General features: G+C 45.9%; 1 protein-coding gene across 3 annotated transcripts; it reads left to right on the top strand.

Moving 5' to 3' along the window:
• Window positions 1-1,014: 1,014 nt before the first annotated feature.
• LOC135815685 (uncharacterized) lies at window positions 1,015-24,102 on the top strand. Of its 3 annotated transcripts, XM_065329010.1 has the most exons (11): window positions 1,015-1,141; window positions 1,239-1,530; window positions 6,126-6,365; window positions 8,930-9,035; window positions 11,852-11,998; window positions 15,975-16,136; window positions 19,972-20,151; window positions 20,623-20,745; window positions 21,925-22,056; window positions 22,454-22,564; window positions 23,149-24,102. In XM_065329010.1, the coding sequence occupies exons 2-11, from the start codon at window positions 1,289-1,291 to the stop codon at window positions 23,263-23,265; spliced, it is 1,560 nt and encodes a 519-aa protein (XP_065185082.1). In that variant the 5' UTR covers window positions 1,015-1,141; window positions 1,239-1,288; the 3' UTR covers window positions 23,266-24,102. The 3 variants fall into 3 exon arrangements, with proteins under 3 accessions (XP_065185082.1, XP_065185081.1, XP_065185083.1); XM_065329009.1 differs by having other exon boundaries at window positions 1,024-1,530; XM_065329011.1 differs by lacking the exon at window positions 20,623-20,745 and having other exon boundaries at window positions 1,024-1,530.
• Window positions 24,103-25,603: the final 1,501 nt, after the last annotated feature.

The following is a 25,603-nucleotide window of genomic DNA, read 5'->3' as shown; positions in this document are numbered from 1 at the left end:
GGACCAGGCATAAGGTTTCTTCGGACTTGCACCCTCTTTAGCTATGCCGTGTATGTATACATGTATGTGGGTCACGTCGCACGTTATCGGCGCGTGCACATGCCTGAATCATGCCACCTGAATTATTTGAAGAGAATACTGTACTACCGTAGAATCCCGCGCGCGGATAAGCCCACCCGCGTAGTAAGCCCAGGGAAAGTTCGAACATCACAAGGCTTCGTCGTACATGTACAAGCCCATGGGCCTAATTGGGCCAAGAGTCCATAAATTATGGACTCTTGGTCTTACCATGCACATAATCATGCATGATGTACATAGTACATGTAGTTTTTTTTGTTTCATTGGACATTTCAACACAATCATGGGTTGTTTTTGTTGGCACAGTGGCTTTCAGCAATGTACTTCTCACTTCATTGGTACTTTTCAATAGCATAATGTTGGTGTCAGCGTATAAGCCCATGCCCGCGTGTAAGCCCATGTTCTTGTATAAGCCCACCGAAATGTCCTTGTGAAACCGATAAGCCCATGGGCTTATCCGCGGGATTCTACGGTATACTGTACCTGAAAGTTAGTGTACTTGTGAATCGCGGATAACTAATTACAGTGTACATGTACTTTCAGAATGAAAAACCTGCAGCATGTCCTGCTTCTGAGTGTGATAACAAGACGTTACAATCATGTAGTTATTACATGTACGGTATATCCACGTTCTGCGGTGGTATCCATGACTTGATGACCAAGTGTCCCAAACAGACGGATACGAGAACAAAAGAAAGAAAAGGTCTTCTACAAGTAGACCCTCCAATCGACCCCTGTCGACGAGTACAATCATGTCTTCATAAATTAAATTAATGTCTTCAGAATGGACCACTTCAGCCCGAAACCATACACTTCCAATTCTATAGATTCAAGGCCACATGACATGTACATGGCTTGTACTCGTGTTGTTGGTTTGACAGCATGAAACAAGGTGGAGGACACCGTGTTCGGAAACAGTGACTTTACTACAACCATCCACGGTTGGTAGAGCCCCTATCTACAATGTAATACCATGGCTTGTACTCGTATCAGCCTGTGCCAGCGAGGTCGTGTTCACAACTGTAAGAGTCGTTCGTTTTCACTAAGAAGGTTGGCAGGCAAGGTAGGATAATTCTTGTCAACAAGTCTTTCTTCTCGTTTCATTTCACTACAATAGTGAGCAATAGTTTCGAGCAGTTTCGCTTCTTCTTTTTGATTAGATTGTATCATAGTCTGCTGCGGAAATCTGCCGGTTATTACTTGTGCAACTATGGCTGAAACAGAGAGCAATGGCCCAGCTGATCATGACACCACGCATGATAACGATGACAGCAACACTCGCACTGCTATGAAGGACTTCTGGGAGGGCCATTGCGCGACGGTATCGCTGCAAGATGTCATGCTCGACTCGAAAGCGCTGCGGACGATGAACGAATCCGAGAAGCCGGAGATACTGGCCATGTTGCCCGCTCTGAAAGGAATGCGAGTTCTGGAGCTCGGCGCAGGCATAGGGTAAGGCCGTTTATAGTATAGTAGACAACCCAGGGGGGTTCAAAATGTTTGTTAACATAATCGTCATCAGACAGCAGCATTCAAATAAACGAGTCACAAAATTTTATCTACGATCCGAACTTGCGTGTATGACTGTAAATGCGTTTCAAGCGTCAGGAGATTCTGGATCGTTACTTTACTACGACACGTCTAAGTTTGTCTCGTAAGTTACAGATGTCGTACTAAAGAGGGTAGACCTATAAGCTCTTCTTATCTGCCCTAGTGAATACACAATTCTTTGTCCAATAGAGCTGCCGATTGACTCTTCCCACTCGGTAAAGTCCACGGACAGGACAAAAGAGTGGAGTAGGTGGTAATTGGACAAGAGTTTGTCAGCTGAGCCGGAGCTGGAATAGCCCTAATGTTGAATACCGGTATGTTGAACACGATAAAATGCAATGGGTCAGTATATGAAATCAGTAAGTGGGAAATAGATCAGCCATACATTTGAGCAAGGGGAATATTAGACAATAAATAATACGGTAAGATAAGATAGAAAACCTAAAGAGGAGGTAGAAAGGGTAAAGTAGAGGAAAGCGGGAGTAAAGTAGGGACCGCTAATACTGTACTAATAGTATTTATGTGCATTTGCCTTTCGGTGGAGGTTCAACTGTTACTTCTTGAAGTTGTTGTGCCTGTGGAGCAATTGGGTCTTTGGAAGACGGAAGTCTTCACCAAGCTCCTAGAAACCTCACAGCCTCTACCACTTGAAGGGCAGGCAGAATTAGCTCAGCCGCAGGTTCGCTCGCGCTAGGGTCCGGCGGATTCTGCCGGCAGAAAAATTGGCAGAGTTCGGTACTTTTTCTGGTAAGTTCCATGCATGTTTGGTATGTGGATAAAAAAAATGGAGCAGAATTCGAGGAATTGCCCGCCATAAGGTTTGTATGGTTCTGCCAATTTCACTGCTTTTCGAGCAGAATCTGCCACCTTTTCGAGCAGAATCCGCCGGTCCCTAGCTCGCGCTGGATAGATTCAAGTAAGGGGGTAATAGTTAGATATTGTTGAGCTAAAATGATAAAGAGTAGTTTCCAAAAAGAAACATACACTCGATGTGACAAGGGTAAAGGCTGCACGCAACTTCAACAAGTGACGCAAGGCGGTGATTAAATAGCCATGCTTAGGGTCCAGCGGATAATGCTCCGAAAATGTTCATATAATGCTAACCATATTGCTCCAAAACTGCCTTATAATGCTGTTTATAATGCTTCAGTAAGGGATATAATGCTCTTGATTTGAGACAAAAATGGAAGAAAGTCTGCACATTGTCAAGGAAATTATGCATATCGTCGATCTGCCTCTGAAGCTGGCACATTATCTCCCACGAGCTCCACCACTTCTTATCACTATAAAACATGGTCTCTTCTCCATTGGCTGCTCTCCATTCCAACTTTGATGCAGGGTTGTGGCAGAATAGTCAGTGTATCAAATCTTCCCTGAGAGATGAAACCATTTTTGCAGGTAGTCATTCATTGTTGGGGTGAAGTTTATCTTGGCAAATAGTATTCCTGCCTGTAGACAAGCTGTCACTGCTTCCACTCTGCCAATAGTGTCTTCATCTGAAACACCAGACGGGAGGCCAGCTCCTGAGAGCCAATCTCAGATGGAGAGCCCTCCCATTGCTCTCTCTGTCTGTCTGTCTCTCTCTCTCTCTCTCTATCTATCTCTCTCACTCTCTCTCTCTCTCTCTCTCTCTCTCACTCACTCTCTCTCTCTTACTCTCTCCCTCTCTCTCCCTCTCTCTCTCTCTCTCTCTCTCTCTCTCTCTCTCTCTCTCTCTCTCTCTCTCTCTCTCTCTCTCTCTCTCTCTCTCTCTCTCTCTCTCTCTCTCTCTCTCTCTCTCTCTCTCTCTCTCTCTCTCTCTCTCTCTCTCTCTCTCTCTCTCTCTCTCTCTCTCTCTCTCTCTCTCTCTCTCTCTCTCTCTCTCTCTCTCTCTCTCTCTCTCTCTCTCTCTCTCTCTCTCTCTCTCTCTCTCTCTCTCTCTCTCTCTCTCTCTCTCTCTCTCTCTCTCTCTCTCTCTCTCTCTCTCTCTCTCTCTCTCTCTCTCTCTCTCTCTCTCTCTCTCTCTCTCTCTCTCTCTCTCTCTCTCTCTCTCTCTCTCTCTCTCTCCTCTCGCCCCCCCCCTCTCCCATGGTGCTTGCTGTGTACGCCGATCCCGAGACCCTTGGTCGGGGGAGTCCACTGCATCTCACCAGCGCAGCTCATGTAGCGCCCACACACCCATTGTTGTCTTTTTTGTTTCGTCTTCGCTTTGTCTCTCCTTCTTCCGTAGGTATGTGCAATGTGATAAAAAATAAAAATAAATTGCGGAAATCCTGAAACCACGTGGTCAGTTATTTTGCCACTCAACATTCTTTGCTTGTGCTCTCATCTTCTCCTTGATATGGTGTGTAGAGGTATGCTTTGACACAATACTCTTCCTTTCTGATAGCATTTGACTGTAGACCTGGCATTACAACCGTCCATAACTAACTGTACGTGCTTCATCAGGAAAGTAAGACATGCGCTGCTGAGCGCTCCAATCGACTTGGTACGGAGTCCATGAGAAATTCTAGTTCATTTCGAGCCTCCTAGGTCCTCAGCTGGACTCGGCAAAGGCAGTTCTTTTGGAGCGAGCTCTTTCTCTCTATAGCCGCTCCTTCATCCTGGTCCAAATTTATCAATGCATCAATGTCTACTTCTGTATCGCTTGAGATGCTATCGCCAGAGCCTATGGCACAACGAGAAAACTCTTCTTCGTCTGCTTGCTATTCACTTCGGGTATGTTTCTTCCATACGACCACAGCTCTCCATTATTCTAAAAGGAACCTCGTACCGGTAAATCATTTCTCCGGATTTGTGTAACTGCCTCGGTTGGGAATGCTTCATACCGGTAAATGGCTTATACATGATTCGCCTGACCACATCGCTACATAACCTTTTTTGCATGACTGATTATGTGGCCAGGTAAATGTACATTGTATAATTATGTAGCATTACATTAGTGCTAAAGCCAGTAAAGGTGTTACGTGTCTACACAATCACAAAGTCACGTGCCGGTACAATGCATAAGGTCTGGTTGCACCTCATGATCATGATTGTAGCCGATTGTTGCCAAAAACCTGGGATTTCCCGAGATTATCCATACTATGAAACTCGTTATGCCGTTCAAACCTCACATAATGCTCGTTTTGTTCCTTTCTAATTCTCCATAATGCTCCGATGTTCGGGTTGTCTTATAATGCCGAATACTAGTATATTGCTGGCAGTATCCGCTGGACCCTAGTCATGCTGCATAGTGATGATTGGAACTACACATCCTTTGTAAAGCTTTGTGTCGGTTTGGAGATGTTGCCGCCCGAACCAGACTACTGTAAGAGTTGCCTTTTAACATAATGTCATTGCCGGTAAATGACGTAGCACTTCTTCAATGCACATAGCGACATAGTACATGTAGCACTCAAGTTGACACCTGCCTACTACGGTCTCGTTACATTCTGTTGATTGTCCCCCCCCCCCCCCCCCCCCACACACACACACAAACACACAGACACATCCCAGACCCGGAGTCTGACACATGGTGCATCGCTTACACTTACAACTGTCTGTACACGTTGACCTCAGCCTGCTCAGGCCAGGCTCTACATGTAAATCTACAAAAGACTACAATGTAGACTACAATGTAGTCTTTTGTCATGACATTGTAACGTATAACAAGTTACATGATTGTACATCTACATGTAAGTCTTTCTGCACCTCACCTCACCTCACCTCACCTCACCTCACCTCGCCTCACCTCACCTCACCTCACTTCACTTCACTCTTCAGGCTGTTATGTATTATTGGTTTGGTTGTCATCACCACCCATAATTATAATATTTAGTTCTACTAGTACTTGAAGTAGTGTAGTCTACTGGCTAAGGCCTAGTAAGGGTAGTATATCTAGTAATGTACATGACCGACCTTATTGTCATCCGAAGTAATTAGTTAGTTCCGCTTGATAGGTCGGGCCTGAAGTTTGGCAAGAATTTTGGTGAAATCCAGCACATGCAGGTAAGCATTGAAGAGACCTTTCGGAAGACGGAGAAAATATAAACGTGTAAGTGGCTGTATTAGCATAGTACGGATTCAAAACTATAATGACTGAGGGCAGCACTTTGAAGCCGTGGGTCCCTAGACTATCTTGCAAGAAGTTCCCTCAAAATGTTTCTGGCCCTCACTCAGGGTGATGAATACTGATGATGGTCTTTCTCAAAGTGCACAAATTATCTGATTTACTAAGAAGTGGAAGATGGAGATGGGCCTTGCCGGAAAATTTAGATGATTTTATTTTATTTCTTTTTCAGTGATTCAGTGGTATACTATCCCATAGCCCAGAGACCGCTTGGAGAGTGTTGTAAAGGTGTATGGTAATCTTGGATGGCTACAGTGGAGTCTGCGGATATTGGGACAGAGATAAAAGAATGAGATCAATTGGCGAACGCCATACTGCAATCATCACCAATGTCTCACTGCCGAAGTTCATAACAGACGTTTTGAATTATTCTTTTTGCATCAACATGTTACTCCTGGTTGCACAGTCATTACACGGGGACTCTTGCTGCAACAGCCCAACATGTCACTGCAGTGGACTTTGTGGAACAGTTTGTGGAGAAGAACCGTCAGATCAATGGCGTGCAACATCCCAACATCACATTTGTGAGCGGCGATGCTATGAAGCTGGACTATGAGGAGAACTCGTTTGACATTGTCTTCTCTAATTTGTTACTGATGTACATCAGTGATGCTGAGCTGGAAGAGCTAACCAAGAGAATGCTCAGGTAAGTTGTTTTCCACATAGCATTGCAGTACCGGCGGAAGCAGTTTTGGATTGGTCCGGCCATAGCCCATAGCCCTTCAGGAATTGTGCATGATATGCACATGACCACCTCATGTGTTGGTGGCTGAAAGGCTGGTCCGACCGGGGCCTGACCAACGGGATCAGCTCCGCCAGGCATGCATCATCACACATTCTTTGCTGTTGAACACGGTGGACAAGCTATTGTTGTGCCATCCTCACTAAAGTCTCTCCTTCAAGTTGTACCTGTTCTTCTTGTCTAGGGTAGACTACTGTGCTAGCTGGATGCCTTTGCTTGAAAATCTAAACACTCATACCTCATTTATCTGGGCCAACCGGGACCGGGCACTGCCCGTAGCTTTGAAATGTCCGTAACTCCGAATCACATACATTTCAATGGAGAAAGGCCATAAATATGGGAAATGGCGTCACTATTTCCACAAAAGTACCAAAAGAGTAGTAGTACGGAGCATCAGCAAATCTAGTTTTCGAGTGAAATTCGAGAATCGTCATGACAGGCGCTCAAAGAGTCGAAACTACTCTTTCCGTCGCTTCGCGTCATCCTCAACGGCCGCGAGAAACAGCAGCAACTCCGTCCAATTCAGGTGACCTTCAGCAAGGAGGAGAAGCGAGTCCAACCAATCGACTTGCTATCCTGCTATTCAAAGCTTATGTACTCTTGCTATACAGTAAAACCTGGTGTAAGCGACCACCTGCTCTTAACGACCGTTTTTCCATGCACCGACGGTTCTACACAGACACTGTGGGACCTGATTCTTTAAGACCAACCAAGTTCTACTGTAAGTATAATGCAACGACCACAGCGCATCTCAAAATGTCTTCTCCAGCTCGAAAAGAACTACAGACTGCAGTACTTACTCGAGTGACGGATTCGAACATGCTGAACCTCTTTTTCATTCGAATTTTCGCACTGTCTGTCGTTTGGACACGTCCGTAATCGAACTGAAAATTCGATTTGCTGATGCTCTGTAATATTTCCGCTGAGACTTGCCCAAAAGGTGCCCGGTAGACCGAAGCGCCCGTAACTTTGGGGTCCGGATACTAACCGAGGTATGAGTGTAGTTGCAACCAGGGAGTTGCACAATACCAATTACCATGGTATTCTACGCCCCGGTTGCAACAACTTGAACTATGCAGCATAGTGCTTGATATGCATCCTTCCATGATACGGGAATTGAGAATGGAGAAATGATCAGCCTTGTAGCCAACCTGGAGTCGTACCACCCCTGGCCCTCAGCAGATGGCCCCGGGCCTGAGTGAAAGCATGTGTGAAAACCCAGTGGGCGAGGGAAGTCTCATCTCGTTCAGCAAATTTCTCGGTGAAGATCAGGTTGAAAACAAAATTTAATATGCTCCGACAAAGTCTCCACTTCCTACTGTTACTGTGCACCATCTCTCCAGGCGAGAAGAAGAACGCTGCTGATGTACACTGTACTGCATTATTATCATGTAATCACATGGACAGGGGCGTAGCTCGCACATCTGTGGTGCTGTGGCCATGTACCACTGGCAACGTGATAGCCGCCATTTTGCCTATTTTGACGACGCAGTGCCTATGACAGTTGTTTGTTTGTTTGTATTCTTTATTTAGAGTGAGAAGTCCAAAACAGGCCCTAGCCTAATAACAATGGTTCCACTAGTGAGGGAATGCTGTATATCTGTGCATAAGGATCAGTGAGTGTAACATCAACTAGTAGGGAAAGAAAAAGAGAGAAGAAAAACAACTTGTCATTTGCTGGTGTGGTGACCGGACAGCACTGACTACAGGTATACACGAGCTACACACCTGTACACCAATGTCATTAGTATGATGTAGTAGGATGTCGTGTACAGTAAGCCGGTTGTGAAGTAGTAGCAACGAAGTTTGATGGAGACTCCAGATTTACTTTTTTGTCTTTGCAGACGAAGGTCACACTGATCACAGGTGAGCGGCAAAGCACAGCATAGACCCAAGATGATGTGATCAGGCTGCGATGGCTGGCATAGCCACACTTTGCAGTTCAGTGGCGGTATGTAATGAATATGTTGTTATATCAAAGCCCGTAGCTCCAATGCACAACCGGGAAATCACCTACCTAGTTAAGACAAAGCCAGGTGAACTGGTACAGGACCTTGTACAGAGGATGTAACCAAGAACGCTTTCCATCACCTACAGAATTATATTGGTAGAGATGGCTTTTTGACGTTTTGTTTATAAATAATTACATGCAAGTAAATAATTCAAAGGATCAGCCAGGGAAGTGAAATCCTGAAAAGAGAAAAAAAATGCCAGACCCACCATGACCCGAACTCGGGACCTTGCTTTTCATGAGCAATGCCCCAACCAACCGGGCCCGGGCACGAGTCCCGAGTCCCGTGGCTCAGTTGGTTGGGGCATTGCTCATGACAAGCAAGGTCCAGGGTCGGGGTCCTGGTGGGTCTGGAATATTATCTCTTTTCAGGCAGTTCACTTCCCCGACTGATCCTTTGAATTTGAAGTTCTTCCGATCCTTCAAACGTAAATAACTGCTGTTATATTGATGGTAGGTGGGTGAAGATTGGAGGTCATGTCTTCTTCCGCGAGTCCTGTCTCTTTCAGTCTGGTGATGGGACACGAGATCTTTCCAATCCAACCAAGTACAGAGATCCAAAGGTAGGCAGGCATCGCTGACCTTTCCGCCATTGTTTGTTTGAAATCTTTTTTATTGTTGTTGTTGTTGTTGTTGTTGTTGTTGTTGTTTGTGTTGTTGTTGTTGTTGTTGTTGTTTCAGCTGCTGCTGCTTCTGCAAGCAACAACGCACAAAAATCAAGATCTTAGCATGAAAGGTCTCCTCTAGGATGTAAAGTGGATGCACATTCCACTGTTTATCATTGTATCCTTTTATGTGACATGTATGCATTTATCCGGCCGCGCTGTCCAGCATGCCAGTTGTACTGTATGCACTTTAGCTGTGCCTACCCCCCCCCCCCCCCGGCTTTTCCTTTTATCTCCCTGTCGTTCTCTGTGTTCCCACACACTTGTGATTTGTTTGTAAATGAAGCTAGTTACACGATGTCTTTGGTACAATTGTAGAGCCACTACAGGGTGGGAAGGTCTAGAATGGGAAGGACTCCTCTAGAATGGAACGGTCTCCTCTAGGATGGGAAGGTCTCCTGTAGAATGGGAAGGTCTCGTAGAATGGGAAGGTCTCGTAGAATGGGAAGGTTTCCTAAAGAATGGAAGGATTTCATCTAGGATTGGAAAGTCTGCTCTAGGATGGGAACATCTCCTCTAGAATGGGAAGGTCTCCTCTTGGATGGGAAGGTTCCCTCTAGAATGGGAAGGTTTCCTAAAGAATGGGAAGTAACCTCTAGGACTGGAAGGTCTCCTCTAGAATGGGAAGATCCTCTCTAGAAAGTGAAGGTCTCCGCTAGAATAGGAATGTTTCGTAAAGAATGGGAAGATTTCCTCTAGAATGAGAAAGGTCTCCTCTAGGATGGGGGTCTCATCTAGAATGGGAAGGTCTCCTCTATAATGGGAAGGTTTCCTATGGAATGGGAAGGTCTACTAAAGAATGGGAAGATTTCCTCTAGGATTGGAAGGTCTCCTCTAGGATGGGAGCGTCTCTTCTAGAATGGGAGGGTCTCCTCTAGGATGAGAATATGTTAGTGGTGGAAACTCCGTGGTTGGAATCAACAACTGGAGACCAAACAATCCATGCGTGATATCATGCCTTTGCTTTGACGACCCAGTGGGTCCATTTTTTGGTGGTCAGGAATCGTCAGAATTTTTCTAGGTAGGCTCCAACCCCAACTTTTCGCCATACAATGGAAGCTCACTTTCTGGCAACCTCGTTAAGCCAACCACCTCAACAAACCCGACCACCTTTGCTTGGTCCCAAATTTCCTCCATTAGCACGCACACCGGAATAGGACCACCTTTGATATCAGACTATTTTGCGTGGTCCAAAAAGTGGGGACCACCTTTGATATCAGACCATTTTGCGTGGTCCAAAAAGTGGTCGTAATTCCGAGGTTTTACGTCTTACAATATTTATCACAATTGTAGAATGACTTCGTGGAGAATGTTGTCAGACCTCAATATGAACAAAAGATTGCACCGATAATTTTCCTCTCTTGAATTGGCAGATGATCTGGTCAACATGCGGTTATCAGGATAAAGCAACGTCCACGACCACACCCAAGTTGCTAGGCAGTGTCATGGTAGGCAGAGGTCTTGCCAGATTTGGAGCGGTTCTGAAGACTGCTGCGAGTCACACAATGTGATCAAGCTACAAGTTATACTGTTCCTGCCAAGCAAGCAAGTTGCTGAATGCGTGATAGTAGTGCTTTTAAAAGCCCGTTAACACCGCTTCTTGACGTAGTCCCGGAAGCCATCGGCAAACTAAAAAAAACTATCGATTAGCAACTTGGCATGGGCTGCAAGCCTGGATATTATTATTATTATTATTATTATTATTATTTGAAACTCGGATGTTGAGCCATAAATAAATGTAGAAGAGAAAAGGACATATCGATACGAGTTAAGAGTAACTCTCCATCACTGTAACATGATACTATATACAGTCAGAAAGTGCATAACCTTGAACCTTCCAAGTTGGAAGGCTGTCGGTTAGCGCTACGGAGATGTGTTGAAGCTAGGTGTCAGGACGTCGAATGTTTCAGTACTCTGTCAGTTTTGTGCCTAGTTATTGCACTTTCTGACTGTATATAGTATCATGTTACAGTGATGGAGAGTTACTCTTAACTCGTATCGATATGTCCTTTTCTCTTCTACATTATTATTATTATTATTATTATTATTATTATTATTATTTATTTCTTGATATTTTACTAGGGCAAGCCCCACAGGCGGTTTGCCTTCTTACGGGGTACCCTAACCAATCTAAGATATGACGGAATCTGGGTAATGATGAAGTGGAGCGAACGGCAGGTGGAAGACTATTCCACCCTTGGGGGGGGGGGGGGGGGGCACGGAGAAAGGAGGAGGCAGAACCAGAGTGTGAGGTGACATTGGGGAAAACTTGATTAGATTAGATGTTCAAAGTGAATAATCAGCCAAGAACAAGTAAGGTGGAACAGAATTGTATTGCAACTCGGAGTTTCACGCTTGCGCGATCATCAAGCAAAAATTATTCTGATGCCCAATGGTCGCTCAAACGTGCAACTCTGAGTTGCAGCAAAATTCTGTTGCACTTTACTTGTATGGAAGTTTGCAGAGAGGACACAACCTACAAAATAAAAATAACCCAAGAATGGATCTCTGCAGAACACCTTGATTGCACAATAACACTGTTATACATGATTATATGGGCATGCCCAAACGGTGCAAACATAAATTCATTGCAAGTCTTGGTCTTTCTATCGCCAACCACACTGTATGTATGTATGTACTTGCTGTGCAATTTTGCTTACGTGGACGCAGCTTATTTTGTGTTCATGTTTTCTTCTTCTGGTGTGCGCTGACAGCGATATTATCACGTGTTTGAGACGACATGCTACGAAAGCAGTCCGTCGCCTGTTGCGTTCAGGTATGAGCTGGACTTCTCGCGATCTGTGGGTCCATATTTGCAAGAGAATAACAACCTACATCAGATGTGCTGGAGCTGGAGCAAGGTGAGAAAATGGTGTGCATGCACTGCTGCACCGTCCGCCCTGGAATACATTTATTACCAACTAGGGGGCGGATCCAGGTGGAGGGGGTGTTCTGGGGGTTACTAGGAACCCCCTAAACTTTGCAAATGTACCGTCTACAGGTGGAATCCTGATAATTCGAACCCCAAAATGCCAGGGAAAACTTCTAATTATCAGGATATTCTAATTATCCAAACATGTACCCACAACACATTATGTATGTCAAAATGCTCGCATTGACATGCAGAGTTGCACTACGCACCTTAGACAGAGGTTTAGTGGGCACTGAACTGCCTGCGCATGTAAACCAAACTGATTTAAAGAAAATAAAGTGAACTTCGAATTATACGTTGCTAACTTCGCATTATCAGTACAAATCTCACACATTTTCTATGTAGGTGGATTCCTTGGGACTTCTAATTAACCGGACATATCCAGTTTGAGATTAGAATTATCAGAAATTGATATGTGGGAATCGTATTGTAAATCGGTCCTGGAAGAGACTTCTAATTAAGCGGCATGTTCTATTTTAAAAGACATATTCGAATCATTCCACCTGTACTCAGTAATCACGAGGGGTAAGCAGCAGCATTTGGCCTTGTCCAGATTATTATCAACCACCACACCGTTGTGCTCTCCGGCCGACCTCAACATGTCACCACAGTACGCCATCAGCAAAACGACACTTGGAAGTTGTGGCCGGTTTCTCTTTTAAACATCAGCGCAGCTCTGCTGTCCGAGTTCACAGGGCACATGAATGTGCACTGTACATCGGAACAGCTAGCTCGATCGACCAGCAGAAGGCTGGACTTCGTTTTTGACGACGAATGATTATGTACGAGTGGTCGAGTCCGGCGTGATGTCACGCTGAACTTCAGGACAATTTTGGGCACCTTGTTGTCAAGTGTTCATCCACTTCCAATCATTGCAGAGAAAAACGAAGTACACCATCGTGATCATGAGCCGAAGACTAGAAGATGAGACAAAGAACAATTTTGGGTACAGTTTGCCTTTAGGGAACAAGTGAATTTACCAGGGAGTGCAGTCAACGCTTTGTTAGGTGACTGTTTGAAGGATTCATCATGACGTGTAGTGACGGTTGCAGTACTAGACAATACCAAACAAGTTATTCTCAAACCATTCGCCATTGGGTGCTGGTTGTTGTTGTTGTTGTTGTTGAAATTTTATTTTGTATCGCAGACCAAACGGGCAATGGTACCCTATATTATGATGGCGATAAAGTAATGGCCGAGAGCCAAGGATACAACAAGCAAGCCTCCACGAAAGAGAGAAAAACACAGAAAACACAGACTGCAAATACTCAAAAAGAAAAAAGAGAAAGGGAAAAAAAGAAAAATAAAGAAGAAGAAAGCACAGTTGAGTCACAGTTGAGTCACGACTCCAAGTCCAAGCCTAGATGCTGGCTAACCATAAAAATAAACCTTTAAAAGTCTCTTGAATGATCTATGGCAGGCGAGGGACTTGAACTCTTGGGGCAGGGCGTTCCATAATTTAACAGCAGAAACGAGCGGCCGACAGTCACCAGAGACTCGCCTGGTGGCAGGGACAACATACGCATTTGGATCGTTGATCCGAGTGACGCCTTCAGTCTGGCGACGTAGGCGCTTGGACAGGAGATTACTAATTCTGGCGGTGTGGATACGAAGCATGAGGAGGCGGAGTTTACAGTGGGCGTTTTGGATGATGGGGATGAGGCCTAGACGGGTGTAGATGGGATCTGTGTGGGAGGGGAATGGCTGGTTGGCAACGCAGCGGATACATCGCTTGTCGAGGACCGAAAGCTGATGCCGTTGGTGCGCAGAGAGAACCGAGAAGAAGGCATTAGATCCATACAACATGTCCGGTAGTATTAACGATCTGTAAAATAGCAGGGCTTGTTGCTCAGTTAAGCAGGAGCGAATGGCTCGCAGCGCCGTCAGTTTCTGGGAGGTCTTCCGTGTAATAGTTGCAACTTGAGTCTCCCACCGAAGCTGGGTGTCGAGATGTAGACCTAGATATCGAGCATTTGTGGTCTGAGCTAGGGGATTTCCATTGCATTCTATGTTAAGTAACAAGGGCTGCCTGCGAGACGCATGAAGGGCTAGAACGTGGGTTTTGGAGGGATTTAGTATTAAGCCTCTTTCTTCCAGAAAGTTGGCCAGGTTGGAGACTGAACGGGAGAGGGTTAAATTCAAGAATTCGACGGATTGACTGATGGCGTCTAGCAGGATATCATCAGCAAACAGCTGTGAGTGGGCTGGAGCTGTGATCTGTTCTATTTCCATTGTGTAGATGGAGAACAAAAGAGGACCCAGCACACTTCCCTGAGGAACACCACACTCACAGGGAGAGAGGGCGGACGACTGGCCATTGCTCAGGACGACTCGCTGACGGCGGTCAGTTAGGTAGCTCATGAACCAACTGAGAGCCGTTGAGGTAATACCAAGCTGAAATAGATCTGTAACCAAAATTTGGTGTTTGACCTTATCGAAGGCCTTGCTCATATCGACAAGTACAAGACCTGTATGGCGCTGCTGATCCGCTGCCTCCAAGTATCTGTCTACAGCCAATGTCAGGGCATCTTCTGTGGAGTGAAGTGGGCGATATGCGAACTGGTTTGCGGGGAACAAGGAATTTCCGGAGAGGAACTTACAGAGTCTCGTGTGGACTACCCGTTCTAGGACTTTGGAAACTATTGGTAATAACGATATCGGTCTATAATTCTTAGCGACAGCTTTGTCGCCTGACTTGAAGAGGGGACGAACATCCGCAATCTTCAGAGATGCAGGAACAACACCAGAAGCCAGAGATGCATTGATTAGTATGGTGAGGGACGGTGCAAGGACAGGAGAACAGTGTTTGAGGATTGCAGCTGGAACCTGGTCGCTGCCTGCAGCTTTGCGCACGTCGATGTTGGAGAGCAGCTTAGCGATCTCTTGCACACTTGCTGGAGCAAATTCTTCGAGGCATTCCTTCTTCGTGGGACCCAATGGGGCTGAGAGACGTAGTGGTCTAGTTGGGTCTGACACAACACCGCTGAATTGGTCACTGAGCTGTGAGACACTGACGGCTGGTGGAACTGAGGACTTGTTACGACCGCTGAGGTAGTTGATGGTCTGCCAGGTTTTTCGTGCGTTGGCCTGACTAGCAGCAAGAAGGTCCCTAAAGTAGATGGCACGGAGATGTCGTGACATACGCTTGGCTTCGTCTCGGGCAGAAGTGAAGACATTGCGTAGTGCCGGGTCTGCAGGTGATGCTTTCCACCGTCGATGGGCCGCGTCACGTCGCTGGACTAGGTCATGTAGAGCTGGCGTCTTCCTGGTAACACATCATTCATAAGACTACTGTGTCTTGACGCCGGTGTCCATGGCATACCAAGCTAGCAACCCTTGCTTGATTGCAGTGAGTGCATACTTGCCAACCATACCGTTTTTCCCGGTATTATACCGGGAAACTACGGTCACTACCGGCATACCGGGGCTTTTTTCACTTTGATCGAAAAACTACCGGTATTGGCACTGAACCGTGAGTGTTCATAAAAAGGTTATTTTGTGGTGGGACAAGGGCACATGCGTACCCTGCATTTCACAGAATCACACATGTAGGGGCGACTCTGATCTGACAATAAAGAAGCTCAGGTTTTGGTCCCCCAATGGGCAATGGGTTAGAAATGAATAAATAGAAAGAAAAAATTGCCAAATATTGCGGGAAAATAGGCAAAAAAATCTAAAATGACCCCAAAAAAAGAGAAAATGACAGAAATTGGCGAAAACCAGGAAAATAAGGGAAATGAGAGAAAATTAAGGGAAACTGGGTGTGTGACTAAGGGATTTGCTTTGGCTGGGTTGGCAAGTATGCGAGTGGGGCACTGGTGCCGATTCTCTACAAGAAATAAGGCAAGAATACTGGTGTACACTGCGTAAACATTTGCCATGCTGCTCTCTGCACTGCTCTCCAGGTTTTGGTGGAAAAGAAAACGAAATCTAATGATGGTTCATACGACTTCCAGTCCATGCGTCGGTTCCTGGACCAGAAGGAGTACTCTGTCAATGCTATTCAGTGCTATGAGAAAATGTTTGGCAAGAACTACATCAGCACCGGTGGGCTAGAGGCAACAGCTGTAAGTCTGATAATGATGTCATGCCTAGAAATCATAGCACGTAACAGTAAGCTCTTTCGCTAGCCTTGAAAGCATATACATGTACTGCTAACGCTGACAAGCTATGGACACCCTGGCGTTGATTTTGCGCACAACTCGTCACCTATCATAACGTGGTGCAGAAAATAGTGGGGACAGGGCATGGTTCTCATCGTACTGCTTATGTACTATTTTTGTGACACACGCCGAGGCCTCTAATGTCGCATTTTTTTAGTACCTAGACAACAGTTTGCTACACGCATAGGTTTGGAGTCAGTCCGAACAGCTTGCGCTATGCTCACACTTTTCTTGACTGTGGAAATAGCACGGGGAGTCATTGTGGTAGAGATGATATCCTCATGGTTGGGCAAGCACGCAATCGCATTTCTGATTGGATTGGGTTTCTACACTATAGTGTAGTGGAAATGCGCTGGTCCAGAGTCACCAGCAGTCAGCATACAGTGCTTACATTGCAATTATTCCCGTAGCTATGCAGAAGACGTTACTTCAGTAACGTCTGGCGCTAGCCAGGGTTCACACAGCTTTAATTTGGTGTTTATTTGTTTGTTTGTGTCACGCCTGGCGCTATCCCGTATCTGTCCCGTACCGTACCGTACCATCAAATACCATGAAGACAGCTGGCCACAAACAGCTGGTCACAATATTCAAATAGGGCTTCCAAATGCAAGATCATAACATGAAGCAAAGTATGAATGCGAAGTGTATCGGGGTGTCATCTGAATGCATGTAGGGCGATAGTACGGGTTCGAATCCCAGGTTATGCCTTTAAACAAATTGGCGAAATGAAATTTTATAACATCCCTTAGCTTTTTTTGGCCTAGGTCATCAAGGTGGTAGACGGTGTCGTATTACCCTCGACCGTACCTGTCCCGTACCATCAAAGACGGCTGGCTACAAACAGCTGGCGACAATATTCAAATAGGGCTTTCGGTGCGGGTTCGAATCCCAGGTTATGCCTTTAAAAAAAATTGGCGAAATGAAATTTTATAACATCCCTTAGCTTTTTTTGGCCCAGGTCATCAAGGTGATAGACGGTGTCGTATTACCCTCGACCGTACCTGTCCCGTACCATCAAAGACGGCTGGCTACAAACAGCTGGCGACAATATTCAAATAGGGCTTTCGGTGCGGGTTCGAATCCCAGGTTATGTCTTGAAAAATATAGGCGAAATGAAAATTTTATAACATCCCTATGCTTTTTTTTGCCTAGTTCATCAAGGCAAAAAAGCATAGCATAGGGCCCTGAGCTTCCAAGCTCTCTCGTTTAAAAAAGTAAAACATAAATTTAAAAAAAAACAACGTTTGAGCTCTGCCCATTCACTTCATCCGATGGCAGGCTGAGTGAGCCTCGTAGCCAAGTTTTAGAAACGACAGGCTCTTCTTGCACTCATAATATCCTGGAAATTAGGAAAGGGGCCGTTGTCTCAGCTGAGTACTTGATCTCTAAGAATGGCTCCCAGTAGGTGAAGCAACTAAGCCTCCGTTAAAGGAGAAGTATACCCTAAAAATCAAAGTGTCGCCAGTTATAGTCTTCGGGGTGCTGAGTCGAATGGTCTTCGTCTGAGGAAGCTGAGACGCTCCCTTCCTCCTTTATTCCCAATCGATCTCACCATTCCCACTGAAACTGGGTGACTGCGCCCTACTAGATGAGAACGTGTGTGCAAAATGTCACTAAAAGCGCCATTTAGTTCTTAAAAAAAAGCACGGATGAACACGATTGGCCAATATGTTCTAGTCTTTCGGACGCTGAGTCGACTGGTTTTGGTCCGAGAAGGCTGCGATGCAGCGTTCGGCCCGTATTCCCAATCGAACACGGTTGAGTAAGCGGTCACTTTATTATTATAAATATATATATTTATTTATTAAGAGAGGAGGAGATCCATGTCAACGCGAAGAGTGCTCGAAGGGAAAGAGCGAAAAAAGAAAGAAAAAAAATTCTGGCCTTCTGCAAGCAATAGCAAGTAATGAGTGACGGCTGTGTAAAGTCCCACAACCGTGCAGTCAACCGGATGATGGTGAGTGTCCGGCACACATCTTGCTCTGCTGCTCCACCTGCGCATACCTGATACAGTGGTGCGCTTACGGGCGGGCTGCCTGGGCCCCAGATGCCTCCTTGACGCGTCACAGAGTGCCGTCGAAGCACCTGTATCACTTCGGTGATCCAAATGCGAATGCAGCCTTGCCGGTTGCCCGCCGGCCTGCCGCCTACGCGACCAGCCTGAGACTGGCCCTGCCGCATTTGGCGCTTCTAAACGCTGCGATCCGGTAGACAGCTCACTGGGCTGCCAAATACGTGACTGGCTTGAGGACAGTTCCATACTGGGCAGGGCGCCCAGCTCAGGTCGCACGCCGTGGCGGCGTGAGCTGGGCGCGGTGAGGGTTGGTGATAACTACAGTTTCCTCCTTCCTCCTCCGGAAACTTCCATTATATTTATTTATTAAGAGAGGAGGAGATCCATGTCAACGCGAAGAGTGCTCGACAGTGCTGCAAAAGCACTGGAGCTGATTGTATATATTTATTATATATATTTGAGGATTTCCCAAAGACGTAGTCTAAATTGAAGGGAGTTCCATTATAATGGGAGGCTGTAGGGTTGAGATAGCAGACAGTGGAGGGCTAATGATTCGTAATGAACAGCCTAGCTAGAGAAATACAATTATGCTGAATGTTCCAGAATGGTCCTTTACTCAATAATACCTATAGCCTTCGGATATGCCTTAAAATACGAAATATGCCGAAACAGAAACACAAAATAAGAATAAGCGCAACGCTCAAAGAAGGAGGACAGAGGCATGTCAGTGAGGAGTGGCATTGTGTTTGGTGTCAGAGAAGTGCGTGCAAATGTGACTGTGAAACAGGGACTGCGAGGCTGTGGCTCTCAGGTCTGCGAGCAAGGCATTCCAGACAGTAGCGGTGCGGAAGAGAAATGACCTCCCGGCGTGTTTCCCAACCCGTGGCAGAGTGAATGCGAGTTGGCGGCGGCGACTACGTGTGGGGCAGTATCCCGCTGCTTCAAAAGGTTCTGGTTGGGTGGTGACTAGATGGAAGAATTCCATAAGGCAGGCGATCTTCCTGCGCCAGGATAGACTTGGCCCTTGCTCGTGCGTACACCAGTCGCCTGGTCACCGTGCCTGCAGGCTACAACTTTCACACCAAGGTTCAACTCAAAGGTTCAAAGGTTCAACTCGAGTGACAGGAACGTGCCCAAATACGCTGTAAGTTGTAGCCTGCGGGCACGGTGACCAGGTGACTGGCGTACGCACAAGCACGTGACCGCTTACTCAACCGTGTTCGATTGGGAATACGGGCCGAACGCTGCATCGCAGCCTTTTTGGACTGAAACCAGTCGACTCAGTGTCCAAAAGACTACAATATATGGGCCAATCGCCGTCATCCGTGCTTTTATAAGAACGAAATGGCGCTTTTAGTGACATTTTTGCATACAAATCCCCATCTAGTAGGGTGCACTCACCCAGTTTCGGTGGAAGTGGCGAGTTCAATTGGGAAAAAAGGAGGAAGATAGCGTCTCATCTTCCTTTGGACCAAGACCGTTCGACTCAGCACCCCGAAGACTACAACTGGTGAAAATTTGATTCTAGGCTTAACTTCCCCTTTAACTAGGAAGCCGGACAAACAACAGTAGTGCACATTAATGAGCGTACACCGTTGACTTATCGTGCGCTCTGGATGGCAGTCAAGTCTCAAGTCAAGTCGGCAGAATAGCACAAGCTCGAGTGTAGGGAGCAGCCTAATTGTAACTAATCTCTGATTTATTTCTGCCCTTCTCTCCTCATAGGAGTTTGTCCCAATGCTAAATTTGCAGAAGGGCGAGAAGGTGTTGGATGTCGGATCGGGCCTGGGTGGAGCTGCTCGGTACATGGCGGAGAACCATGGTGTGGATGTGCTGGGTCTGGATCTCTCTACCAACATGGTGCACATTGCTCTGTCACGGGCGGTCAGCTGCTCAGCAGGAGCGGTATGTGCAAATGCGCGCTTAAAAGACTCATTTGCCAGACCATTACATCACACGATGTACCTGTGTGTATGCAGACATTGGTCTAGGTCCACCGGGCTTTGACATCAGGCTAAGAGCTGTGACTGAGGGCCCAGCTGATTGTTTTTCTGCAACCGTGAGTGCATTGAGGTCAACTGCAATAGTAGCTCTCATGTTTTTTAGGTGTTTGAATAGTCTGCCAGCCATAATAGCCTCTCGTGTGAATCGTAAAATTATTACTAGTTGATTTACAATACATTTGAAAGGTGACGAGGTGACAATAGGGTAGAAATCGCAGTTAACAGAACCAGCTGATACCAGAAACAGGAGCAGAAACAGAAACAGAGCCAGTTTCTGCATTTTTTTGTCACAGTGGCAAAATCAATAAAGTCTTCATGGTGTCGATTCCGCAGCCGGTTCCGCTGATTACTCAACACTTTAATTCTTTTGCAGGTATTGTATGAAGTATCTGACATAACCAAGCGTCAGTTTCCCAACGAGTCCTTTGACGTCATTTACAGCCGAGACACTTTGCAGTACGTTCCCAGAAAAGCCGAAATTGTCAAGAAGTTCTTTGTAAGTGCCGCAACATGTGCTAAAAAGCCTATAATAATTAATATGTCTGCTGCCCTGATGACACACATAACACACTCACCTAAGGCTGGCTGCATGTACATCACCTGAGGTAATCAACTGACAATGACTGTGTAGCTGAGACGCCCCTTCACCGAGGGGTAGGCACGGCCTGATTGTACGCCAGGGCTGCAACCAACTGGGTCTGCTTTGCGTACTGTGATTTCTGATTTTCCGTACTAACTATTTTGCTGTTTTTTTGGCATACTGCCAATGAACTGCCGTGTGTATTGCTTGCACACTGCATTGTGTTTTTGACACTCACATGCTTGTCGTTGGCTGGATTTGCTAGTGCAAAACATCTGTGACTACTACCATGACATGGGTTTTTGACTTTTTGTGCTACATGTAGTCGAAGCACGGCATGCACTCGCTTTGGCACACCGGGATATTCATCCCTCAGCTTGCGCTTGCCATGCTTGTACATACATCAGCCTTAGCTGATCGATCCTCTTCCGTACCATTTTGCTCAAATTCCATAGTGTGGACGGAGGGGTGATTTTCTGTAATACGGAAGGTTGGTACCACTGTTGGACGCTTGATTATCATCAATATTATACATGTAGACACGGCCCGTGTCTATAACAATCAAGCGTCGTGTCACACGGGTAGCCGATATTTTTGCCCGTTTTTCGTCATTATTGGAGGTTCATGGGTGCTGTGTGAAGTAAGCTCACAGTGTGCCATTTTGGAAGTATATTGTGCGGAGTGATATCACAAGGAATGGTTTGCCACCCACTACAAACTTGTACATAACGACATTCGAATGCCCTCGAAAGCAAACCTTTCTCTGAGGAAGGTATTTTGCTTAGGGGCTGTCCATAATAATATCAATCTTTACACAAAACGAAAAAAAGTTTCGTTTATTGGTGGGTGGGTCGAGGAGAGTTTCGTTATGAAAAATATTGATAGCTGAAACATCAATCCATTCTAGCTGTCAAGTCAATATATTTTTCGTTCAGAGGGGCCGGTGGGTGGGTTGGAGATTAAGAGGGTCATAACTAAACTTTTTTGCTTCATGGAAATTATCAATAATGCCGGACGGCCCCTTACAACTAATATTTCGATGTATTGCATCACGGTTGAATGTTTAAGTGTTGCTATCCTCCTGTGTTTATGCAGCGCTGGCTGAAACCTGGCGGACGCATACTGATCTCAGACTTCTGCTACGGTGAGGGAGAATGGAGCGATAGTTTCAAGACCCGTGTTAAGCGGCAGCGCCATGAACTGCACAGTGTCAAGCAGTACGGCCAGGTAATCGGGCTGATGACTGTTGGTGCTTGCATTGTGAGAGTCGTCCAGTAACCACAGCCTAAGCGGTGTTACTATTACTTATGGTTCATTTAGCTCTGGAAGTAGAATGCTAACAGGATCATAGTGAACCGCCCTACCTGGCTGCGGTTGGATGTGTGGTGACTGGGTCTCAGTGCAGGGAGTTCGGTCCGAATTATTCCACGCCAAGAAAGGTGTGGAACTTGACTGCCGGAAATCTACTCCCTATGCAGAGTGCAACGTTTGTTCACATATGCGAGAATCTCTGTTGTGATTCAGAGTTTTCCAGGGAGGCAATCACCACTGAGTCAGGCGGTTCTACTGTGATACAGTCACGTAGTCTTCTGATAACCGGGATCGGTGTGTGTTCCCTGTTTAGATTCTTTGCGATGCTGGATTTGTAGAGGTTGTAGCAGATGATCGCAGTCGCCAATTCTGTGAGCGTGAAACCAAGAGTGCATCCGAGGAGTGGAGCCGCGAACTTGTTAAGGTATGATCATATGGTTGGTGTACGTTCAAAAGAAACCGTTTCAAACTGTCATCTTGTAGTTTAGCATGAGTATACATTCATATCGGACGGAATGTAACATGGTACTAGACTTTGGTTGGTTGTTTTTCTGCTGGCGATATCCGCCAAGGGCTACGAACAGACTGCTTGTGCATTTTCTGTGACAGTTGCGTGTAAATGCGTTGTTATACGTTGTAATACGCCGGTCACGGCCATCGTTTGCGATATGTTTGAGAATGGAGGGTGCCTGGAGCTCTCCGCCCTTTAATGCACTACCCGCTACTGTATCATACGATCCCAGCGTACCTTACCTGCTGTACGCGTTAGCTGCTCACAATTTCTCCTTGGGCACCCTGTACGAAGGCCATAGTCCTGTTGGGTATACCCAAGTAAAATAATAAAATACTACTACTACTACTACTACTACTACTACTACTACTACTACTACTACTACTACTTATTCATTGGTACATGTAGAAGATGGCAGAGATCATACCCACCCATTCGTGTTCATCTACTTTCTCACGTGTATTATCACGGTCATCCACTTTCCATTTTACTCACAGGAATTTCCAGAGAAAGACTATGATGACATTGTCACTAACTGGAAGGCCAATATCGAATTGATCAATACTGGTGACCAATGCTGGGGCTTCTTCTTTGGGCGTAAGCAATCAGCTTGATCTAGACAGGACGTAAATGGTAACCAGGCACAGATTTAATACTGACGTGCACCGACTTCTAACTTTTAATAATCTTATTTCCCATTATGCCGTCACACGTGCATACTCCAGATATTATCGCGTAATTGCGAAGTCTAACAAAGGTTAACTCTGCTGCAGCTCTGTGCCGCTTCGTGTGAGCATTGACCATGAGCACTCGCTCAAGCTGGACAGTCTCTGCTTCTCAAGTGGACCAAATCAGAAATCACCGACTTGAAAACATTTCTTTCAAAAAGGTTCTTCCTTCCATGTACCATGGGAATTGCACGTCCTATGTTGTTGCTTTTTGCGCATTGGAGTAAGCTGGAGCGTTTGCTCCTAACCATGATTTTCTTGCTTTCTCATTAAAGTATAGAGTCATTTTCCCACAGGAAACCTTTCAAGAAGTTTGATGCGGATTGCCGCCGTGAATTGCTGTGGCTATCTGCTGGCTCCCCGGAAGCGGCTCAAATCAAAGCCTTGGAGCCTTGGCACAGCCAGGCCTTGGCACAGCCAGGCCTTGGCACAGCCACTGAGGCCTTGGCTGGCCCGCTGAGTACAGGCCGTGGACGGACCTTCCCTCGTGCACTGCCACTGCATGGATGTGCTTCAGGGAAGTTGCCAAGTGGGCGGCATACCAACTTTAGGCTATCAAAGTATAACAGTACAAGTATGGATTGCTGTCTTTTATAGTCATATTCATGCATTCTTGATTTGCTTCAACATTTTAGTATACATCAGTTTCCTCCGGACCTTTTCTTTACATTGATGCGAGTCTCCTCTTCACAACTAACTTTAGTAGTGATCGTCTCCTCACCATTTAAAACTGTTTAGGGGTCGTCGCAAAGTTTTTTCACGGTCTCCCCTGAATGAACACCGTTCAGTGGGGGGGGGGGGGGGGAGGGTACCCGGTGGGAGCCAAAATCTCAAGTCGACTAACACTGTACGACACATATTTGTACACTTGCACTACATTTATGCGATTTTCGTCGTCCAGCATAGCCAACCGTGCATTCACATCTCGGAGGGTGGGGAGGCATTCGAGTATAAAATGAACATCACGATGTTCATTTCATGGACGGCTAAAAACTTTTGCGACGACTCCGTAGAGACTCTCCTTCCCAACTCAGGCTTAGGTCGAGTCGACAATGGTCTACACCGAGTCTCCCATATCCCCAGCCATTACTAGTCATGTAGCCTGCTTAGCCTGTGTGCATGATGTATAATTTATTGAACCTGTAACACATGTTTCCAAGACCAGGCAAGAGTACATAACCCCACGAATTAATCAGGTGTACAGTGAACTTCGCTTATAACGACTGCGGATATAACGACAATTCGCGAATAACGACAGCATTTCCATGCCCAGAGCAAAGTCCTTTCCACCTGTAATACATAATGAGACTTCGGGTATAACGACACTTCGCGAATAAAGACACTTTTTTGAGGCCCCGCCGAATGTCGTTATAAGCGAAGTTCACTGTATATAAAAAAATTCGGTGTCAGGGAGGCTACCAAGTATCCTGAACCGGGCTTCAGGTGCTACTAACAGGGTGCACATGTACTAGTTTTTTTAGTACTCCCTTACTGCTAGTATGTAGAATTAGGTGACCAGCGTTCCCTTCACATAAAGCGCACACTCCGCTGCCTTTACTTTAGGTGTAACCTAAATACAGCAGGTATATGCACATGTACATCGGCAGGTGCCTATTTTCTCTACCGAAATTATCGAAAATAGCGTGTTAAACAGCATGACATACTCCAGCCGTTGTGTTCCTTGAGAACGGGTTTATTCACAAAGCCAATCGCATGAAACCATAATATAAAGTAAGAAACAAAACAAAAAGACAACCCAAATAATTCGGCAATGCTCTTTCTTGGGTTACTACAAGTCTATCATTGGAATGCAGAGTATCATTTAAAAAATGATACTCTGCATACATACATGTACATGTAATTGAATTTGTTGAAGACTCCCGGAGTGTGATGCACACCTGCCAGCAAGCTGGCTTCATGGTGTAGTGACCATGGTTACCTAACCAACCTGACGCCACAATGTGACGTTCATAATGACGCATGTTTGATCTCCTTGGTGCCACCAAGAGTACATAACTCCCCCCCCCCCCCCCCCAGAGTGTGCAACTTCCACATACTGTATAAGCAGAAATATTCGTCTGGAATTTAATTTCGTCTTTTTCGTCCAAGGGGCTTTTGGACTAAATTAAATGCCGGACGGCGAATGTCGATTTGTCCAGCTTTTCAATACACTCTTTACCCTGCTGTCCCGACATAATTTCAAGTTGACGTCATTATTAAATTT

This window comes from Sycon ciliatum, chromosome 4 (genome assembly GCF_964019385.1).
Source record: "Sycon ciliatum chromosome 4, ocSycCili1.1, whole genome shotgun sequence".
Taxonomy (NCBI): domain Eukaryota; kingdom Metazoa; phylum Porifera; class Calcarea; order Leucosolenida; family Sycettidae; genus Sycon; species Sycon ciliatum.
The sequence above is the reverse complement of the archived record's forward strand: the minus strand, read 5'-3'. Positions and strand labels throughout refer to the sequence as shown.